This window comes from Triturus cristatus, chromosome 8, assembly GCF_964204655.1.
Source record: "Triturus cristatus chromosome 8, aTriCri1.1, whole genome shotgun sequence".
NCBI classification, from domain to species: domain Eukaryota; kingdom Metazoa; phylum Chordata; class Amphibia; order Caudata; family Salamandridae; genus Triturus; species Triturus cristatus.
This window is the reverse complement of record NC_140591.1, coordinates 152,797,027-152,819,661: the sequence shown is the minus strand read 5'-3', so window position 1 is coordinate 152,819,661 and position 22,635 is coordinate 152,797,027. Positions and strand designations below refer to the sequence as shown.

At 44.3% G+C, this 22,635-nt stretch overlaps 1 protein-coding gene across 1 annotated transcript in view; it reads right to left on the bottom strand.

Annotated features, from left to right (window-relative positions):
* Nucleotides 1-3,167: 3,167 nt before the first annotated feature.
* Nucleotides 3,168-22,635, bottom strand: part of LOC146801723 (transmembrane protease serine 3-like) — a 95,382-nt gene continuing 75,914 nt past the window's right edge. The window contains exons 5-6 of the mRNA XM_085624036.1: nucleotides 9,762-9,914; nucleotides 3,168-3,611 (exon numbers count right to left, since the gene is read on the bottom strand). Of these exons, the coding sequence (XP_085480162.1) occupies nucleotides 3,510-3,611; nucleotides 9,762-9,914 (255 nt within the window). The 3' untranslated portion in view covers nucleotides 3,168-3,509. The remainder of the gene's footprint in view (nucleotides 3,612-9,761; nucleotides 9,915-22,635) is intronic.

Sequence of the window (22,635 nt, the reverse complement as noted above, 5' to 3'; positions counted from 1 at the left end):
ATTACAACTATACAGTTATCCATACAGTCACTCATACAATGACTGATTCTTATGTATACTTATTTATATTCATAACTGACACATACACTGGCTTTTATTTTTCTAGTTTGTTGGACATGTACCATTGAGACATATATTTGCTCATCGCCACACCCATAAAGATATTCACTCACCCAAACAACTGTTATAACATGTAGTTTTAACTTCATATACCTACTGAATCAACTATTCACACATCTTTGGGCAGTCACACACCCCCCACCGAACCACACACACATTCACTCTCCCATACAAATACCCAGTTAACTAATCAATAAATAATATAGACTTTCACGTAGCTAGTAGCCAACTAGTGCAACAGTTTACACAACAACTGACAAAGTGATACAGATATTCACACAGTTTAGTCACTATCCAATATATTTAGTGAGACACTATAAATTAGTCAAGTAAACAGTCAATCACACTGCTACCAAATCCTCCATCCAGATATTTATATTTATATATCCACTCATTCTTCAATGCAAATTGATATCTATATATATAATACATATTTAAATAACAAACCAAACCACATTCACTGGATGATGTAATCAGTGATGTAATCAGTGATGTCATTTGAGATGTCATCAGTGATGTCACTGACCATGTCATGAATGATGAAATATGTGACTTAATCAGCAGTGGACTGCGGGCGCGCGAGATGTATTTAGTACAACTAACTATATCGGAGGAATTTCAGTGGTTTTGTTTGAGTGAAATGTCCAGCTAACTATAACACCCCTAAAACCTATTGTTTTTTCAGTGAATTTCTAAGGTTTTTTTAAATGCTAATTCCTAACTATATCAGGCCTGAAACCTATGGTTTTTTCAGTGAAAATATATATATATGGCACACAATCCAGTATTTATTCTGCAAAAAATAAAAGCAAAGTCCAGGAAACACCAGGCAGACGCGTTTCAGCGAGTCTTTGTGCTTTCTTCAGTGCCGGTTCTTGTTTCCCAATAGAGCCTCACACCTGGGGGTTATTTCAAGGTCCTGTGGTGATCTCAGGCCACTCCCTTTCACAAGTTGTTACTCCCCACCTCTGCTGTCGGCTGTAATGCCTCCCGTGTTTTTTTCGAGAACAGGGGCATGCTGGTTAGTCTAGTGCAAAGTGACAGCCCATGCAGTGAAGGGCTGCAAAACACCAAGTGGTGTGTCTCGGCGACTAGCAAACATCCGCTCTCGACCACAGGGATAATATTTGCAGTACCTGGTGTGACCCCCGCAGCAGCTGCTGCAGCCTCTCTCCCCGTGTAGTACATCTCAGCCTGTGCTGTTACAACCACTTGGAGGGGTGACGCGCTGTAGTTATATACAAACATCCAAAGGTGCTGGTCTTTGCACGTCACACCAGATCGGGAGGGCATGCCGGTTAGCCAGTGTCCAGCATACTGGCATAATATTAGAACCCAATGGATATATATATCCGTTACAAAAGTTACTCCTTCTGGAGATCGTGGCCCATAGAGGGGTGGCTCGATGCCAGCGGAGTGAGCCGGAATTCAATATGCAGAAAAAACGAAGTTCCAATCGCGCACTCAGATCTCTGCAATAATCACCAGTAATCCAAGGTTTTCAACCAAGGGGGTTTATTAATGTCATAAACCCGCCATGACGCGTTTCACCCTCAAGGGGCTTGTTCACACAACGAAGTCACCACAAGTGAAGCATTACATACAAACCAGGAAATTTGTTTGTAATGCTTCACTTGTGGTGACTAAGTGTATGTCAGTGCTTGAAAGGGGTTTTTGAGAATTTATTTATTTATTTATTACTAATTTAAAATCGTTTTAAATGGCTGAAAATCAGGAGGAATCGAGTAGTCTCGAGTGAGGCTGTCGAGTATCAAATGCTTAAAAGGCTCCATCACAGGCAGGTACAAGAAGCTGTTAGGAAAATTATGAAATCAGAAAAGAAAAGGCAGATGAGGGTTCAGAGGAAGAGTTCTGGGCTCTAGATGCGGGTGAGAAGAAAGTTAAGAAGGTAGATGAAAAGAGGTTAGGGAAAGCAAAGCATATTCAATAGGTTTGAGTGATGGCACAGGCGGGCAGTTGGGGGATGCCCTGCTTGCCAGTGAAGAAAACGGTGTCCGTTGCAGCGCGCACGAAGGCAGGGCCGGCTCTAGGGTGGTACCGCCGTACTGGGTGCTGACTTCAGGGGGCGCCGAGTTTGCAATGTAATTTTGGTTTTGAAAGCACCTGCTGCAGCATTCCTTGCCTCCAGAAAATTCCAGGCAACAATGAAAATGTCAAGATAACTCCAGTGATTAATGTTCTGTCTGGAGAGAGATCGGAGCTTTGTCTAGTTGAGGTTTTGACTGATCTTAAAATAGCCCAGCGTGGATATGCCTGATGCAATGAACGTGTACCATGAAGATCACACAGTGCATGTAATGTAAATAGTTCAGTGGTTACCGCTTTTCTAAGAGACATCCTTTTGTTACTTGCAGTTCATAAGTTCAAATTCTAATATAGAACAGTGAATTATTAACCCTCACCAAAGAACTACATGCACACTGCAAAGTATAGATTAGAGCTTCGATTATTGTTGCAAAAAAGGCTCACTGGGGTAGAAATCGACTCTTCTTATTAAAGAGGACCCCCAACTATGGTGTTCCGTTTTTAATTCTGAGTTTGTGCTTCTCCAGACCAAGGACTCTTATGCTACACTGCCTACCACGCTAATTTACACACGCATGATTGATCTTTTCTATGTGTAATGTGTATGTGATGCAAAGTGCACTGATAGGAGTGACGCTATATAACGAATTAAATGCATCTAAAAGAGAGTCATTATGGAGACTTCAGGGGCACTGTTAAAAGGTGGTGGTGGGGGAATCCATGGTGGAGGTGCTCTCCACCATGGATGGAGGGGCGCCAACAAACATTGTCGCACTGGGTGCGACAAGGGCTAAAGCCGGCCCTTCGAGAGATTTTTGTCTGAGATACAGTAGACAAACTACAGTCCACTACTATAGACAGAACCATGCGATGAACTGTTGTATATCCATGCTACTGTCTGCTGTCATAAATGGCAGGTGTGCCCTACTGAAAAAAAACATGCGTAAAATGGCATCGATTACAGTGGTTACAAAACTTCAATCACTGTGCAAACAGGGGTTGTGCATTAACTGGAATTTAATACCCAACTTGACATCAGAAAGCAAATGATATAACTTATTTTATAATTCAACGTGATGGCCAATATTCTTTTTCTCAAACTATTTCACGTTTGTTCATGGGACATAGTCCATTACAATCATTTGATTAATAAAGTATGCTAAATTGTTTATTTTTTTATTCCACCTTCTTAAAAAATGAATCAATTCATGTCGTTTTTGCACTAACCCCGTGCAATAAGTCATGTAAAGAATACTTTGTGTTCCATCACTCAAATGTTGAACGCTGCTTTCCATTTTGGCATCAGAGCACATCTTTCTGAAGATCCTCCAACCTTGAACGATTCAACTGTAGAACTGAATGATGAGGGTGAAGACCAGGTATGTAAATGGCAGGAAGCCATAGTTTAAAGTGAAGGAGTTTAAGCCGCCACTCAGCAAGTCTTCCTGTTAAAAAATGTAAAAAGAATTGAAACGAGCCATTCAAATACACATCATTGTAAATAATCCAAAATACGTCCACTAGAGTGATAAAAACGATGAAAAAGTTAGTGTTTTTGGTTGTCCTCAATTTAAGAAATTACAGACGGACACATTCATTTTTTGTTAGGCACGGGGGAGATTAAATGATTTGCCCAGAATCACAGGACATTGAGACTCGAAACCTGTTCTCCGGCTTTGAAGTTGACCGCCCTAGCCGTTTTGCCACATCCTCTCCCCTAGGTCAATTTTTTAAAATATATAATATTTTGTCTGCCATAATGTTACTTTTATAGAAAGAGTATAGAAATGTTGTAACATTCAGTTTCCAAACATATGATTTGAAGCCAGTGCAGTGAACCCCGCCCTCTATTACCTGCACATTCAGGGAAATAGTTGGAGGGAGGCAAAGTGATTTAATAACATCATCAACATAAACAGGATAACTGGAAATATGCAGTAATGGAGGGCCTAATTCTACAAGAAATGCTAAATTATGCAACAAGAAAATGTAAATTATATGGCAACAAAATGCAAAACAGGTTATGCAGTTAAAGGCATATTATGTGGCAGATACTATAGCGACAATATCTAATACTTTGACATACTAGAACATTGAAATGTTGTCAGCTCCTTTGAAAACAGTGGAGTTGCTCAGGGCCAGTAATGGCTGATACAAAGATTCTGCTCCAACATTCCAATATTCCTGTTTCGTTTCTTCCATTTTTAATTTAGAATACTCTACCCTCAGTGAATGGCATGTTCTAATGGCATTAAAGCCCTTCTGCCTTTGGCTACACCTGATCTTATGAGCCCTCGCCTGCAACTCAGGTCTATTACTCAGATTCAGGGCCTTTAAGAGCTATGTCTACCCTTCTTGTTAGAAAGTGTTTGATTTGTTGCTTCAGTACATCTTAGTTATGTTAGGTTGACAGAGATCTGCTACACAGAAATGCCAAAGCAGGGGGAAGAGTGATAAATCATGAACATCAAAGGAGGAATAGGACAGGCAGTGAATCCCAGGACCATATACCCCCCAGCCCTCTGACCCAGCCAGATAGCAAGCTTAACGCAGGAATTTGCAAATGGAAAGGGGTGGAGACCTATGGAAATGAGCCATACCGGACGTTGGTTTAACTAGTTCTTATTCCTCTGCTGGGATTTCAGCCATACTGAATTTTGGAGGAATAGTGCTTTCTGGAAGAACATTATCCCACATTTTGGAGAAAGTGGTCATGCTCTGGGGTGTTGCCCTGCACCTCTTTGGACAGGAGTGCTCTTTTGCTTGACATCTGAGAACACTGATAAATATGTGAGAGGTGCAGAGCCTCTCAGATCTGCTGCTTGAAACTAAGAGAAGAAATAGGCTTGCCAATCTGGAAGCTTGATTTGCTCCATCAGGCCCTGCATTCTGACTGCCCCCCTGCTGCATTATTTGGAACTACATCCCTTTGGATGTACCTTGCTTCAAGAGGAATAAAGAGTGGACTCCCTGCAAGCTTCAGGTTAGCAGATCTCACCTGGACCATCACCACCAAGAATCCCCTGCCTGGAGTGCGTCTAGTGGATTTGTAAGGGTTTCATCCAGGTGCATTGTGGGAAATGTGGTCCCAACCTTTCAAGGGCCATCTTGGAGAATCCAGACCCTTGGAGTGTGTTTTAGACACTTTGGATCATCAAGTGGAACTTCAGGAAGAAGTTCCAGAAGTTTGAAGCAACTTTGGAAAAAAGGTCCGATAGCCAAAAAGCTCACCTTCAACTGCAAGCCCGACTGGCCTGCTGGTTCATCCTGCTGAAATGACCTGCGTCTTGACTTACAGAGTTTGACCAGGAGCTCCCTGGAAAACAAGCCGGTGAACCCTCACTGAACCCAGACTGGTGAAGAGGATCGAGAGACCCCAGCAGAAAAAGCTCCAGAAAATGTTGTAAGTCAGAAGGTAAAATCTTGACCGAGGCCTACCGTGAGGGGTATACGTGCAGGGCTCCATCTCAGTCAGCCTGAAACTTTGAATTTGTCCCGGTCAAGCGGGGCCAGATGTCCCATAGGACACTGTGCCATAGGACTCAAGCTACAACCTACGGATGAAGCCCAAATAGACAGAATCTGGTCTGGAGTTGCTTCTCATCCACTCTGGAGGGGGCCTTCCCTGGAATTTAGGGATGGAATTTTCCCTTGAGAAGCTGGGTCAGTACTGATTTGCATAAGCCATATCTATGTCTAGAGTGGCATGGTGGGCAAAAATGGAAGGACAGGAATGCAGCCCTGAGCGATCTCCAGTGGCTGAAATTAATTCAAGAACTTCCCGGGCAGCAGGTTGGCTTGGTCTGCACTGGACCACAATGTTCATGATATCAGCAGCGTAGTCCGCTTGGGCACACTTCGCCTGATCCACAGCCCTGCCGCTTTGAAATCACAGAAACTCAGTCGACTTCTGGCACACTTCACAACAGTTCTACAGCAAAGACCATGTTCAGGTACACAGCAGCTCAGTCCACTCTGGCACACCTCAGCAGTGCCATAATCCTGCTGCTACGGAATCACTGGGGCGCAGTTCACTCTGGGCACACTTTAGGACAGTACCACATCATATGCCATTTTAAGCAAGAGAGATAATGCTCTTGTTCAGCAGCATCCTAGTTGCTCCTACTCGAGTCTGTTCTGGGGGATGGACCCACAGCTGCTTTTTGCTCATCCTGATAGTCAGCAGCTCCCCCAGGGATGGCTCATTCTGACAGTATTTTCTCAAGCAGGTCCAGGCGCTTCAGGACAAGGAGACAGCTCTTCTTTCCAGGTCAGACTCCAGTGGATGTTCCCTATCCTCTGGAAGCTGACTGTCAGGGAAAACACCAGCTGTAGTTTCACAGCAGTCCCCTCAATATCAAGGTCTGCAATGTCAATAGGCAGCATTATTCTGGGCAGTACAATGTTAGTTACTGTCAGCATAGGCCATATTGTGGTCTGACTTGTCAATGGGCAATGCCAAGATTTGCACTGGATGGAAATCATTGACAATTGTCTGGGTTTAGCTTCACAATCTTCAGTGTCTGCTTCGTCATTAGCAGAGTGGGCAGTGGCAATGATTGCAACGTTGTGGTCTTCATTCTCAGGGGATCTGGTTTCAAAATGTGCAGTGTCAGAAGTGTACAATGTCAATTAGAACAATGTAAGCAAGTGCAGTGTCAGTAGACATTGATGAGGTATGGTGTGTCATCATGTATCCACATGCTTTATCATAGTTAACAAACACTGTGTAGAGTGTGTGGGACAGTGCCAATTTGCAGTGAGAGTGTCCTCATAATGTTCAATGACAGCATGATTAGCAGCAAATATTAAATCAGACATCTGTGTAATGTGCAGTGTTCAGGATGAATGATGGCCCTGAAACAACAGATATTTCTCATCTGAAAGCAAATATCCTTTTGCAGGGAATGAGTACCGCCTGCCTTGCTCTTCTAATTTTTGTTCAAACTAGCAGCACCTGGCCCTGCATCTTCTCAGTCTTGGCAGATTGTAATCCTCTTTAGGAAGGTTAGGTAGTTGGAGCCATGCCACCGCCGTGTGCACTGGAATCAAAACTGAAGACAGCATATATGTTTTTATAGGTTTGCATCATGGACTTCGATTCACCAAAATATCAGGGTTAGCAGAAGTGACATCACACACCCTTTGACCTTAATAAAGTCACAGGAAGTGACATCATATGGCATTTAACCATTAATCTTCCCATAAAATGATGTCACATGGCCATAGCCTTGGTCACATCACAATAGCTGACATTAGTAAAGTTAGATGATAACTGAATGGTTATTATACCATCACAATACAAGTGAATATCTATTTTAGATCTGATCTATATTGGTTTCTGGCATTATCTTTGAAAACTGTGTGCTGTAATACTTGCCCTGATTTGTAGTGAACGATTGAAGCGAGAGAGGTTTGGGGGTATTCCGCTCAGAAAAGTTTGCAAAAAATGGAGTCAGTTATTTCATTTTAAAGCCAATCTTCAGATACATTTTCTAAATTGCTATTGGGTCTGAAAGGGCACGCATTAAATATTCAGGCCCTTTCATGGTGTGCCCAGCCAATGAAGCCTTTCAAAATGCGCTATAGGTGCCACTATATGTAAAAACTACCTTAATTGTGCCAGGGCCAGCATTTTGTCCTGGTTCTCCCTTAAGCAAAAATGATACACGATATTGCAGGGCAGAGTTTTGCCAGTATTCTCATCCATATACCATGGGGGGTCCTTGGGTCACAAATTACCTCTTGTATGTCAGGGCCAGGATTTTGTCAGGGTTGCCCCCTCTCCCCCCATGTCAAATGCCACAGCTGTCCTTCCTTATGCTAAGAATTACCCCCAATGTGCCAGTCAGTATTTAAAAAAAATTAGGTTCATTGTATTATTCTTTTCTTAATCAACCATTGCCATGAGAAGGAACAAAGGCATTTTTCAGTTCTCTCTTTGAAGGCCGGCAGAGTGAGACCATGTAAAGATGCAATGGCCCTGCTGTTGTCTCTAGCCCCTTGGACCCCATAATTAATTGGTAAATTAAATTGATAGAGGTTCAGCTAAAAAGGCAAAAAGAAAGGTGAATATTAAGTAATTGGTGTCACTCTCTCCTGGCTTGAGGATATTGGATCAAATTGATTTTACATGGAGCGTAAATATAGCGGAAGGATGAAAACTTCAAAAATGAAGTGTGAGGGTGATTGGAATGTGAGTGGGGCAGACAATGTGAAGAAGAATTATGTGCCTATGAATCTTAATTTACGTAAAGTAAATCTAGCCTGCATCATCTATGATTTGTACTGGAGTAAAGTACATTAACTATATAATGCCGGATGTATTGAATTACTCACTTTATTCTCACAATGTGGAAGTACAAAGGGGAGGGAAGGACAGAACTTTTGTTTTCGGGTCTATAGACGTTTGCATTATGCTTGTTAAGCATGGAGAGGTGAGAAACACAAACATATTGTTTTTTACAGGATTTCCCCATGGGATGATTATTTAGTTTATCTTGATCCTTTGCTTCCTCATTAGTATTTGAAAGTTTCAATGCACATATTTTTAATTTGTTTTATAAATTGAGAATTATGCATCTGCGGACCAAAATATGCTTGATTTCTGAATCCAAGCTTGCATGCTAGACCCACTCTTTAGAAATCCCTAAATTAGAATAAAGAAGGATGTTTGAGGAAAATGTAAACCATATAATGTATAGCATGATGTCCTTACGACAGTTTCGGGCAATGTTCTGAGTGAGAGAATGTCCTGGAGTATGTGAAAGTTTTGGCTAGAATAAATCAGTATAACACAGAGGGGTCTATTACGATGTCAGTCAGAGTTTCCTCCTACCGACACCATGGTGGAAATGGGACTGACCAACCTCTGGTCGGCGGTTCCGACTGCCTGATTCCAATGCGACCGAACACTGTTTGGTCGCATTCTCCCATTTCTCTTTGGGAGCTTGTGCTATAGACGCAAACCAGCTGTAAAACAGCCCCCAGAAAGAAATGGGGGGTGTAAAACCCTGCACTGTGTGGCAGGCACCCCAGGGTGCCTGCCACACGGTGCAGGGTTTACAGGGGGGCATCCTAGGTACCCCCTTGGCCAAGAACCGTGGGTCAAAGTCACTTTCTGACAGCCTTTCTATGTCAGAATGGCAGGCACGGAGAGGCTGTCAGAAATCAATATTGTAATCCCGATGGCAGAAACACCGTCCATAGGGGATTACGGTGAGGGTCCGACCGCCCGGAAGCCTCCGAGAGCTGGTCGGAACAACGTCGGAATGACCAGCCAGTTTACGCTTCAACCGCCAACATTGTAATTTGGCAGTCGGACCGCAAACCGACCGTGTCAGACGAAAAACCTCCGATCCCAGTCGTAAAGCTTCCAACTAGCGGTCAGAGGCTTTCCAACCAACAAAGTAATCGGCCACAGTAAGGTTCACTGAAGTCAGCCGCTGGCCTCAATGTATTCTAAAAGATTGCTGAGTCAGTCTGCGACTCAGAGGTACAATATGTATCATTTATGTATAAATGCATGAATAAATAAATTATCTGCCAACAGAGTTTGTAGGTCGTGACTCCATTTATTCTCTTACAGTACTTGCCTCCATTTTGAGATGTACCCAGTCCACAAGCTCTGCCATACTTGAGTAAACACCAGGTTTGAAAATATCACCACAGCCTTCGCCCCAGCTGACAATTCCAGCCAATGACCAAAAGGAAGCACCATCACACGAGAGAGGCCCTCCGCTGTCACCCTGTTGAAAGGAAGGCAACAAGCCCAAAAATGAGTTTGAAATAAAGCGGATAGTTATATGTTACAGAAACACTAGACCTTGTCTTTACAATAGGTTCTTCTTAGAAAGTGGATTATTAATTTGGAAAGGGGTACCCCTACCACTTTAATGAAAACACACTGATTAGTTCACAACAAGGTTCTAAGTAAATCACTGCCCAATCCCTGGTAGCAAAGACACAAGCAGCAAGAATTTTCACAAAAACCATTATGATAAGGGAAGCAGCACCAATCAACATTAAAAACAACACAATAACATTTTCAAACTAATTTAGAAAATCAAGAAAAGTTTCATAGAGTTTTAAGGTAAATAGCACTAAGAAATCGCAATGGTTCAATTGAAATGTCAATGTTTGCAGTTGACCGGACCAGAACCTAGGAGAGATATAAGGCCTAATGTGTTTGAATGAAGTGGTGAATGGGTCACATCTGTCAAGGTATTTACTTTTAAACTTAAATTTTTTTATTTTTTATTCTGAAAATATTCCAGTGAAGCAAATCAGGATACTGAACCCGATGAAGGTCCCTCATTGAGCTCTGTCTGAAGCCTTCAGTTTTGGTGGCAAACGTTCAGAGCAGGGCAAAGCAAGGTTTCACACCAGCTGAGGTCTGTTTACCACTTGTGTGTCTCACTTGAGGGTTGATACCTTCCCCCTGAACTCCTAGCCTTTTACTTCATGGCTATAAATGCAGACCTAGAAGTCTTGCCTTATCAAAGGTGTACTTACCCTGGGGTAACCCCAGTACCTTGTCCTGGTTCTTTTGAGGTTGAAGTCCCACAAAGTTCCAGCTGATGGGAGATCACTCCTGGTCTTTCCAACAGCCGCAAGGCGCTAAGGACAAGGTTTTAAATGGCAAGGCTCCTTTAAACATAGGGTGCACATTTCCTGTTTGTGCCAAGGTGCACCGTTCAAAAGGTGTGCCTGGCACAGAATGGGATAGTGTGGCCCATTGCGATGAATGCACTTACCCGGACCACGATCCCATGATGCTTTGAGGGCAGTGCATTCAGCGAAATACAGAGTGGCTGTTTGCAAGTCACTCTGTGTTTCTCTGTTCAGGCAGCAAGCCGCCTTCATTTTAGAAGGCACAGAGATTCCCCTGCAGGTAGGTGCAGTAAGTGAATGCACCCCTATAGGGGGATGGCTGCAGAGAGCATGAGGCTGCCCTAAGGGGGTGCACTAACCCCGCTTATTGCATTCTCATTTTGAGTAGGGAACTCTCAGTGTCCAGACCTAAATTGGTCAACTGGTTCTTCTTCAGAGCAGACAGTCCTTCTGCCTTTTGTGTCACTGCAGCATTGATAAGAGGCCTTTGTACTCCAGTCATAGGTTCTTCATTCTTGTTGCTTCAGCAGTCAGTCAGAGTCTTCTTTCTTGCATACGTGTCTTCGCAGATGCATGGATGTTCTGAGGATGTGGTGTTGATGTGTCAGTCACAACCTGTGCACTGGTCAGTGATTGGAGAATTCCCTAGAACCAATTCTGACCACTTCCCCTTGAAAGAAAGGCATATTTCTGCACTTCCTCTTCCAACTTACTGAAAAGTGTCTGAGTGCAGCATTTAAGATGGCCTAGCATTACTCCCTGTGCAAGAACGTGGTCTCCCTTTTCAGTCCCAACACCATCAAGATAAGGCTCCTACCCTCTTCCTGTGCTGAAACTGCATTCCCTCCTGCTGGGAGTACAGAAAAAATGTCTAGGATGACTCAGGAAATTAATGGTATCAGTTCCTAAGATCCCCATCTGGAGTCTACACTTCCAAAGTAAGAGCTGGGAATGCCTCTCTTTATTTTGACCTCTGGTCTTCTCGCCCCATCACAGATGACTAATTCCTTCCAAGTGGACACTGTTGACACCACTTCATCCTTTTCATTCCCAGAGGCAGTTCCCTTGTCCTCCAGGAGGCCAATTGTTAACAGACTGTCTGAAGTGTGTATTTTAGGGGTGAGCATAACTGGCATAATTGCCTCCAGCGTAATTATGCCCAATTACAACAAAACTACTCATAGTTACCCGTAATTATGTAAAGGGCATACTTCAGCTTCAGCACTATTTTCTTAGCACAAAATACATCCTTGTTTTCAAAATGTAAAAGAGGATGCATTTTGCATTGAGTCTATAGCACTAAGGGGCATATTAACAAGGGCCGGGGATAAATATAGCAAAGCGCGCTTAGCGCTTGCATATTTATCGCCGGCTATCTCTGGAATTTATCGCCCGGTTTGCGCGTTATTAACAACGCGCATCGCCGAGGCGATAAAAATTCCAGGGATAGTGTGGATATCGCCGTTTTCCATGGTGGAAAACGGCGCTATCCTAGATAGGGCCTGTGGTCTTAGCCACAAAATCCACCCCCCATGTTAAGTATGCCTTAGTCAGGAATTTAACAGACGTTAAATTCCTGCGTTAAGGCATACTTAACGCGATTTTAAAAATCGCTACCATCCCTTGTTAATATCGCAAAGCTGCCTTCGCAATATTTTCCCAAGGGAGTCTTGTCAGGCACGCCTCCTTTGCATCTCATTAGCGATGCGATCGGAGGCGTGCTGCAAACGGGCGCTAAGTCAGCAAGACACGCGATAGCGTGTCTTTTCTGATAAGGCGATGAAATTATCACCGCTTTTCGCCCGAAAACAGACGCAAAAGCGGCGATAATTTCATATCGCCGCCTTGTTAATATGCCACCAAATGCTTCAGGACACGAACAGCAGCAGCCACTCGTTGTCACTAAGTTTGTTGTTTCTGTCCTCCTGCTATAGAATTTCTTCCCCAAACTACTGTTAATCACTCCAGCAGGCCTTTTTTAAAAAAATAAATAGTGATGACTATACATTGATTTATTCAGTGTCATTTGTTGCATTGCTAAGTTCTGAGTCCCTAGGCCACAGCAACTACCTGAACCAGCCTTGCACTGCTCTTCCCGCTATCCTGAAAGTCAAGGGCTAAAAGTTGTTCATGATTCCCAGTTTCAGGGTCCACTGGACAGAGATTCTAGGACACCTGTGGTGAAAGATGGCAGTTACCAAAATTTGGAGATTGTAACTTCTGATTGCCATTGGACCGCCTAATGTGTATTTCTCACATTTCCTATTTCAGTAACATTAATACACTTTCCTCCCCAGCCACTTCCTAATTTTTTTTTACAAGAACTCTTTTTATTGAAAACCTTTGCATAAATCAACATAGCAGTGAAATCATCTGACTGTACGTGCACAACGGCATCCATCTCGTCACAGCCAAGAGAACAGCAGGGAATGGATAACTCTAATAAGCAGAGAAAGCATATAACAATACATTCCCTTACACATCAGGATGGCAGCAGGGAAAATGAGCACGTTTGTAACTTTTGCCTAAGCCTGCGAATATTTCAAAACAATAGAACATAGAAAACATAATACAGAAGGTCAAGGAAGCAGAACATATGACAGCCTGTCAGGAAGGCCTCCGGGATTCAGTACAAGATAGGTGTTTGGAAGATATGGTTAACTGTTGGTAGGGCCCAGGCCAGGGGCGGCTGGTGGATTTTGAAAGTGGTGGGTTTAAAAATGTGTACCCTTGCACAAAGCGCGAGCGATGCGAGCGAGCCCGAACTGAAAAAGAAGGGTGCGGGGGGGATTCCCCCCGCAAGAAAATTTTGCAAAAAATGTATTGAAATGGTGGTTTTTACACCACATATTTACTGTAAATATTTGCAAAAACGGGATCCAAATATAGCATTTTAAAGCACAAGTGTGAAGAAAACATTACAAACATATCAAAAATGTGCTCAATCCTCTAACTGGTCTGCTTGCAAAACGACTCCCAAGCCAAGCACACACAGCCAATGGGAAGAGGCCCTCTAAGCGTTTTCTACCTGTAACACATCTCTTCCTCTTTACTGTATTGGTTAATGAAGTCATCAAGGCTCACACCATTGGTAAGACCGTACATTGCAAATACTTTGAAAATTAGATGGCGAAAGAGATCCATCCCAGGATTGCAGTTCATCCTTGATTTTTTTAAGATTAGCCAGACAAACAGAAATTATATTTCAGCAAACTGTGTTTATTTTGCAAAATATAGCATTTATATACTATAAATGTACACTGACAGAAAGTCCACATAACAGAAATTGAGGTGTAAAACATACAAACCTAACGACAAGGTTTTGGGTGGAAAGCAAAGATATACTGAAAAAGACAGATATGGTTTATAAAGTGTTTCAAAATTTACAATAGAGAAAAAGGAGTTAACACAATAAGTTACATTTTTAAATTGAAACATAAATAATAAAACATATAAATGTAGAGCATTACAAGAAAAAAATTGAAATCAGTGAAGAAAGTAGTTTGCATTTAGGGCCTCATTTATGAGGTTTTGCTGTAGGGCAGAACAGTAGGCCTTCCTGCTGCCCTTCCCTACAACAAAAGAAAAGGGCACAAATGTACCGTATCTATCAGCAGATACGGCGCATTCCTGTCCTTTCTCCATGCACCGGCACACAATAAGCTGCTGTGCGCCAATGCAAGCACTGTTGCACCATGGTGCACTGGTGCCTGCATTGCGGGCAATTACAAGAGACGTTTTCCTCTTTCCCTGTGTGCTGCAGAAGGCAATATGCATAGAAAAAAGAAAATGAGGCGAAATACAGAGATTTCTCCGCGTTGTACCTCTGTAAGTTTTTGGTGCTGCTTCAGATTAACGATTTCTCGTAAATCTGGGGCAGTGTCAAAAAGCCATGGATGTTGCTGGGAATGCCCCCAGCAACACGCATTGCACGCAGAAAACTGCATTAAAGGGGAACATATTTACGAGGCAGCATTCAGCCAAAAAAAGTGGCTTAGTGCTGCCTCGTAAATAAAAATCCTGCACCACGGAACATCACAAAAAGAGACATTGCGGCAGCGCAAGGGGCCTCATAAATGAGGTCCGTAATGTACAAAAGAAAAGTGAAGTATAAAATGTAAACTTTAATTTGGCATTAACAAATAAATAAAACCACACCAACTGGTTAACATGGTTAAAAAAATATTAAATAGACACAAATATGTTAAAGTGGCAAAGCTTGGCTTCCACTCTTTATATTGGAACAATAATATTTAACGAGTAACAGTAATTTATACAATGTAAACTTTTAAGCAGCATCGGCAGGGAGGGAGACAGGGAGGGAGACAGGGAGGGAGACAGGGAGGGAGACGGAAGGGAGACGAAGATGGAGGGGGGAGGGAGACAGAGACGGAGGGGGGAGGGAGACGGGGAGATTGAGAGGTGTGTGTATACCGGGTCTGGTGGCTCACTGGACGAAGGCGTCTGCTGCAGGGACCTGTGTTCAACCTCATGGTCACAATTTATTTTAACTTTAGCCTCGCCCCTCCCCCTCTGACCCCGCCCCCACCGATGCGGCCCTCGGCCACAAACCACACTGTAAATTTGGCCCCCGAGAGAAAGTTTGTGAGTACCCATGCTCTAGGGTGTGCTGCTTCATAGGCCTGCCCGCAAGACTGGAGATGAACTTCAGTATGGATTGTGGTGGACAGGCCTTCAAGGTTAACTCACAATTGATACCACTAGGGTACACCTGCTTGTGCTAAGACATCAAGCCTTCTAAGGTCTAGTGGGGCCTTCTAATGTCTAGCATGGGAATATGCTCCCTCAGTAGAGTGGTCTGGTGGACTGGTCATGATGGCTGAACCCAGTTCCCCAGTTCCCCAGTTCCAAATTCGACAGCCCTGGCCATAGTGCCACATCCTCTCCCCCACTGAACACCATACTGCCCCACTGAGAGAAACTCGCACTGCCTTCAGCTACAACCTAATTGTGCCCGCTATAAACACTTGGATGTGGCTCAATTCAAATTATGCACTTGATAAGAGTAATATGGTGCCTAAAAAAAAAAAAGTAAAAGCAAACACTCATAGGGAATGCAAGATTAAGTAAAGCATGTGAAATGTAAGCAGAAACAACATGGTTACCTTAACAATCTCTCACTCACTATTCAGAAATCAGCGAGTGGTTTTACCTGAATAGTTAAGGACATGACTACAGGGCCCTGAAGGGAACCGTTTCAATGTCCATTGCTTATATCCTTAATAAACGTAAGCAGTATGGTTTAGAGCCGAACGCGCCAAAAGCCCAAACACCACACTGTTGTGCAAACATTGGTCAAAAGTCATGCAAATGGCAAAAGGCTGCTCTTGAACAGCACCTCATATGAAAACATACACGTGTTCCACTCAATTTCATGCAACCATCCTAGTGAAAACACTACTCAAATGGTACTGGGATTGTCCACATCTGATGTAAGAAAACTTAACACACTACAATAAGTGAGACACATTGCAATACGTGAGACACGTATATAATTATTAACAGTCCATCATCAATCTTCCGGATAGTGTGCAGACTGAGTCAGCTCCACCAGGCAGCGTCAACCCCCATCATAATAATAATAATAATAATAAAGGGGCTTGTAAAGCGCATGGTGACGCCATCTCGGCGTGTCCCCGCGCTGTGGAGAAAAGTCAGGGCCAGGAGAGGGAAATTAAAGGGAAAACAGATGGGTTTTCAGAAGTTTTCTGAACAAGGTCTCTGAATCCGCTAGTCTGATACTCATGGGGAGAGAGTTCCATTCTTTGGCAGCCATTACACGTAAAGAACAACCACCCATTCTGGCTTTCTTGACGTGGGGAATTTTAAGCAATCCAGTTACCCCAGAGCGGAGAGTTCTGTTAGGCTCGTAGGGGATAGCCAGATCAGTCATGTAGGGGGGAGCTTTGTGTGAGATGATCCTGTAGCACATTAGAAGTGCTTTAAATAGGACTCTCTTTTTTATGGGGAGCCAGTGCAGGGTGGCTAGGGCTGGTTAAAAGGCTGATCTTTTTGGGAGTCTAAGGACTAGGCGTGCTGCCGTGTTTTGGAGTACTTGAAGTCTCCTGATGTTTTTTTGTGTTGTTCCGAGCAGAAGCACATTACCATAGTCAATCCTCGAGGTCACTAAAGCTTGGGTCATAGTGCGCCTGGCTTCAAGAGGGAGGAGGTCTAGGGTACGGTTCAAGGTCTTCATCACCCCGAAGCATTTCCCTACCACTTTGTGCACATGGTTGTCATAGGAGAGTCTGGGATCAACCCAGATCCCCAGGTTCTTAGCTGCTTTGCAAGGAGTGGGTAACGGCCCCAGACATGATGGCCACCACTCCTTGGTCCAGCTCGTATCCCTGCCTCCAATTACTAGAACCTCCATTTTTGAACCATTTAGCTCATACTTACATTGTGTAGACCCCCGACTCATCTCACATTTCACTCGGGCAGAAACACAGCCAACAGGCACACACACCTAGCAGACTGGAATTAGAAAATGCTTTCCAAGACATAGCGCCACCTGGTGGTCTGTTAGCGCCCTCGTGGAGCTCTCGACCTGACAAACTGCCTGCACCTTCCACAGACTGCTCGAGCGCAATAATTACTACAAACCAGACATCTAGAGTGCAGGAGATAAAAAAATACCACAGCAGTTATGCGCAATGCAAACAATGCTGGTAACAGAGCATAAAAGATGTCCCTATTCTACTATGTACATATGGAACTGGCGTACTTTGTCTTTCTGTGGGGCATCAGACGGGTCCCTGTCGCCAAGAAAATACAGAAAAGAGGCAGCTGACATAAATTAAGGACGTATATAAATACATGCACCGCAGTATGAAAGACAGGCCAGAAATTTACTGTCATGGGAAAACCTGCTGCATCTCGTGTACAATAAATGTGGCTTGCCGGCCACGGCACTGCAAAATACATTGCATCTTGCTGCTTAATTTCCAGAAGAAGGAATTGCGTGTGGGGAAAGGATGTTTGGTACTAGGGGTCGAAAGAACTAGGCAGTATGCTGGCTTTCTACCTTGTTGTCGCCCCGCACAAAGAACCATTGCAGAAAGGATTGCCCAAACATGTGTACACTACACATAGTCTTACACACCCCCCCCTCTCCCGAGTAGCAGACTATTATCTTGACTTTCACATCCTCCAGAGAGGCTGGCACTGCCAAAAGGCCATTAAAAGCAGCTCACTGACACTGTCTCAGTCACTTGTGCAACATTTTAGATTTATTTCTTTTCTGAGGCTGAAGTTGCAGCAGTGAGTGGCTTTTAGTGGCCCTTTGGCAGCGCCAGCCTCTCTGGAGGTAATGAGGCGCGCAAACAACAACTATCCTCGCAGCTACAGCGGAACCGTTGTAAACAATAGTTGAAATGTGATAGCGTGGGCCAGCTGTGAGCAAGCACCTCAGAATACTGGTACAAGCCTGACAGTGAACCGGCCAAAGAAGAGAGCTTGGAACAGCTGTAATTGAACAAAGTAGAAGGTTCCATTATGTGTGTTTAACTCTCAGTATATTGCCCTCTCCCATGAAAATAAAGAGTGAAGGAACCCACCCGGTGCACTTTGAGTAAAAGGAGGAGGCTTCCTGGCACACTAGAATGGTGACAACATCAAAAACATCGCCATTCTAGTGTGCAACGAAGCCTCCTCCTTCTCCAGGGGGTGGACAGTAAGTCTCTAGCGTTGGGCGACGTTTAGAGGGGCAGATTATAAGGACAGGGGGAAAAAAGGCCAGATGAAGTAAAAATGTACATTTCATTTTCTGCCAAGACCTTCCTACGTTAGGCTGCAGAGAACTAATGTGCAGCCATATAACATGCCAATATGATACACCGAAACGTACAACATGTGCACACCGTCTACCATAAGTCAAAGCGTGAGCACAAACATGGGAAGTTATACTTACTGGCAGCCTATAAGAGGGCCAGTTCCAAACTGTATGCAAACTGCCGCAAAGTTCTGCTCCAAAACATCATAAATGCGTGATATAGGAATCCAACAAAAAATACCTGGTAATGAATCCAATATGGCTCAACACTTACCAATAAAAGAAACACGTATGAATTGAAGGACGATATCGAAAGTACAAAACACGGAAAATAAAAGATATCAATATCCAACTGACCTGAATGCAAACAAATCTGCCGCCACTCAATTCTCAATTCTTGGCGATGCTGCAAAGTAAACGAAAGCAGCGTTTCCCTGCGAGCTCTTAAAATGGCGCCACAGCTGTGGCCGATCACGTGATAGGCAAAGAGTTAACTCCCGATCGCAAACTGTGATGGAAAAGGCCGGCATCCCTAAGATTTGATGTGTTTAAACAAGCAGGCGCTTTAGACTTTACAGTATGGGAGGTAGAGAACAGTGATTCTGGGCAGCGGAGATCATTTCAGACGTCAATGGGACCCGGAGTGCGCCTGTGACAACAACCCTGTGTGGTGTGAGTGGGAGGCACAGGGGGATCATGCGACTCGGCACTGCCGGGCCCGGGGCTCTGTGTCAGACTTGATTTCAGTGAAATTATTTCACTACACTGAAATAAATCAAGTCTGACACAGCAGGCAGTGCCGAGTCGTGACTCGTGCTGCATTTGCATCCCCGATTCCCGTGCCTCCCACTCACACCAGTACGTGCTACTGTACTCTCTCTGAGGCTGATAAAAAAGGCACTACTACCGCCACAGCACAGCAGGCCTCAAAGGGCGTCTACACCGTCCGCTGCGCGCTACCGCCAGGGTACGCAAACTCGCAAAGTGCTCTAAGGCTGAAAAAAAGCCACCCGCCCACCACCCTCCTCCCCCGGTCCCAACTAGTACTACCGCCACGGCACAGCAGGCCTCAAAGAACGGCTTGAACTGCAGAAAGTAGAAACAACGTTTTATGCACAACACAACCAGACACCACCAGGCCTGTGTACTACCACGCCACCATGTCAGGCCCTCATCGTCATCAATCGAAAAAAAAACAGTACCCCTATAATTAAGAGGTTGTTGTGGGGGACAGGTGGCCGGGTGGGTCGCACTCGCTTACCTTAGTGTCCTCCTGTCCTCAACGTTCTCCAGCCGGGCTTCAGGAGGAGGACTGCAGTGCAGAGTGAACTAGTCTAGAGTTTCAGAGACAGCGTGGCAAGCACGCAGGCAGGCACAAGCCAAACTGAAACTAGAAAATACTGGATTTGGTCTTTGACTCCTCCCCAGATCCCAGCAACCAATCACTTGCAGAACAACAAGCAAGTTGCAACTGTTGCTGGGTCTTGTGGAAGAGGTAAAGGCCACTGCCACACCCCCACACATCTCTAAACCTGCCGGACAGCCCCGCCCACAGCCATTGGAATTAATGGAGGGACTCCAACTCCTCCCTGGGCCAAGCTAATAATGCCCAAAATCAGGATGTTATTCTGGCAGTGAGACACAGGCTGCACCCACCACTGTGTCGTCACTGCCCTGCTTTCTGGCTCCAGGTCGAAGGAATCTTCGCCCAGCCAAAAAGCATTGCACAGAGCAAGGGCCATCCTCCCCCACCCCCCTAAAGAAAACCACAGATTTGCACATGTTTGTCAGGACTCACGAGCAGCCAGCAGAACAATTTATTTCTAAACTGCTCAGTGCCTATTAGGCATTTATTTGGTCCCCCAGGGTGGGAGGGCGACGCCCATCTCGCCCGTTTACACCAGCCGCCCCTGGCCAGGCAACAAGAAAGAATGGATGAAGGACTTGTCAAAGGCGTCAGAGGCACATCTCCCCAGCCCTGGTGTAACAGAGTTAAAGAGCTGGAGCGCTTTAAGGCTGGGAGGATTGACGTAAGTTTATTCCAGTCGTCTGAAATAGTCAAGTAAAGGCTGCCAGATACAAGTGAATTTAGCATCAGAATGTGCAATTATATGTGATAAAAGCTCCATAGCCATAATATGCCAAAGGCGGGTAAATGATAATGTCACAGCAGGAGCAGAGGCTCACTTCCAATGAAGAACAGTAACTTTCCTGGCAGCACCGAACATTTAGTCTGCCACACACCAATCTATGTGTGTCGTGGCCTCCATGTCCACAGGGCAAAGGCCCAGGTTCACTGTGAGATAGGAGGCAGTGACGGAGAATCCCAGAATGCTCTTAATGTGGCCTAGTATTTCTTTCCAATAGGTAGAAATGACTGTGCATGACCACCATTTGTGATGAAAGTCTCCAGGGGCCAGGATACAGCGCCAGCAACAATCAGATGTGGTGCGATAAATGGTTCTCTGGTATGTCGGTGTATAATACCATTGTTTCATCAGTTTGTACGTTGACTCGTGCTGTGGTATACTGCGATAGGTCCTGGGGATGTCTCGCCACAGCATTTCCCACTGCCTTTGGGAGATACTCTGATGCCATCATAAGCTCTGACCAATGTTTCAAAAAGAGTGAATTGTCCTGTCGTCCTTCAGATCTTCTTGGTATGCAGTGCCCAGCGCGGCAGCTTACAGTATTGCAGCAGAGCCGTTTCAGGTATTTGGAATTCCTGTTTGCATTGTTCGGATATTTTAATTGAGGTTCCCAGAAACAGGTTGCACAAAGTGATGCAGTCTCCCCTCTCCCAGCTGTGAAAGGAGTGGCGTTCCAGGACTGGAGTGAAGTACAGGTTTCGGGCCACGAAGTGTTTGGGGAGGGAAACACAATGAGTCCGCGTTTGAATGCCTCTCGATCTCCCTAACTGCCCATTCCGATATGAAATAGAGGTGTGATGACCAATAGTAGTCAAGGAGATTAGGGGCCCCTGGGGAGCTTCAAGACAGAGTTTGAGAATCTGGGTAGCTTCCCCCCTAAATAAAGGCATGGATGTCCTGTTGAAGACTTATGATGTCGTCCTGTGGGATAGAGGTTGGCATTGTTTGAAACAGATACACACGCAGAGGCTGCCAGCGACAGAGATTTGCAATAAGATGCCCAATTAGGTTTTGTCCACGTTGATAGAGTGGAAGCCAAATTGAGACCCAGATATCGAATAGTATGCGAGGCCCACTGAAAGCGTGCCAGATCACACATAGTGGATAGGTCCAGTTTAGAGGTCGTGACCTTTAATTATTTGGTATCCAAACTTCTTAAAAAATGATCTTATGTTTCTCCAGTACAATTTACGAAAATTCATTGGAGCACTTCCACAAAGACAACCAAGGGCCCAATTTATCCTAATTTTAATTAGATTTAAACAATATCTCATATAGTTAGCTCTACACATAGCATTTTATTTTACATCAGTGAGTATAGATGAGATTGAAATATACTTTTTGTTGCTGGAACTTCTGAAGATCTACAAAGCCAAATGTGTCTCAACTGTTCTCTATGGAGCTGGGATTTGGGGTTTTGCTGACACTAACTTAATTCAACTGGTTGAGAACTCTTTTTTAAGATATGTTCTGTCGGCATCCACTAGTACATCCACCTATGTCTGTCATACGGAGCTGGGTCTCCCGTATATATCCGACCTCATAAAACTTGAGCCACTTCTGCTTTGGCACAGGATCTGGTTTAAGGAAGAGACTAAATGTAATAGGGACCTATTACAAGATAGTCTTAGGCTGGACGGTGCCCAAAGCATACCATGGGTTAAGTATATTCGAGACTTTACTAAAGATATGGGTAATCCCGAATATTTTACCAACCCTAGCACCATCACTTTGGTATCCAGGAAAGACCTTAGAAAAAAGATCCTGACTTTCCTCGACACACTACGACTGCCAGGGGAAATCATTAAGCCCAGTGTCCTACAGCATCAGATGGTACTTATAACTTTTAATCTGCTGCCATATTTAGTATTTATTCCCAGTGTTTTTGATAGGTTTTTATTAATAAGATTTAGA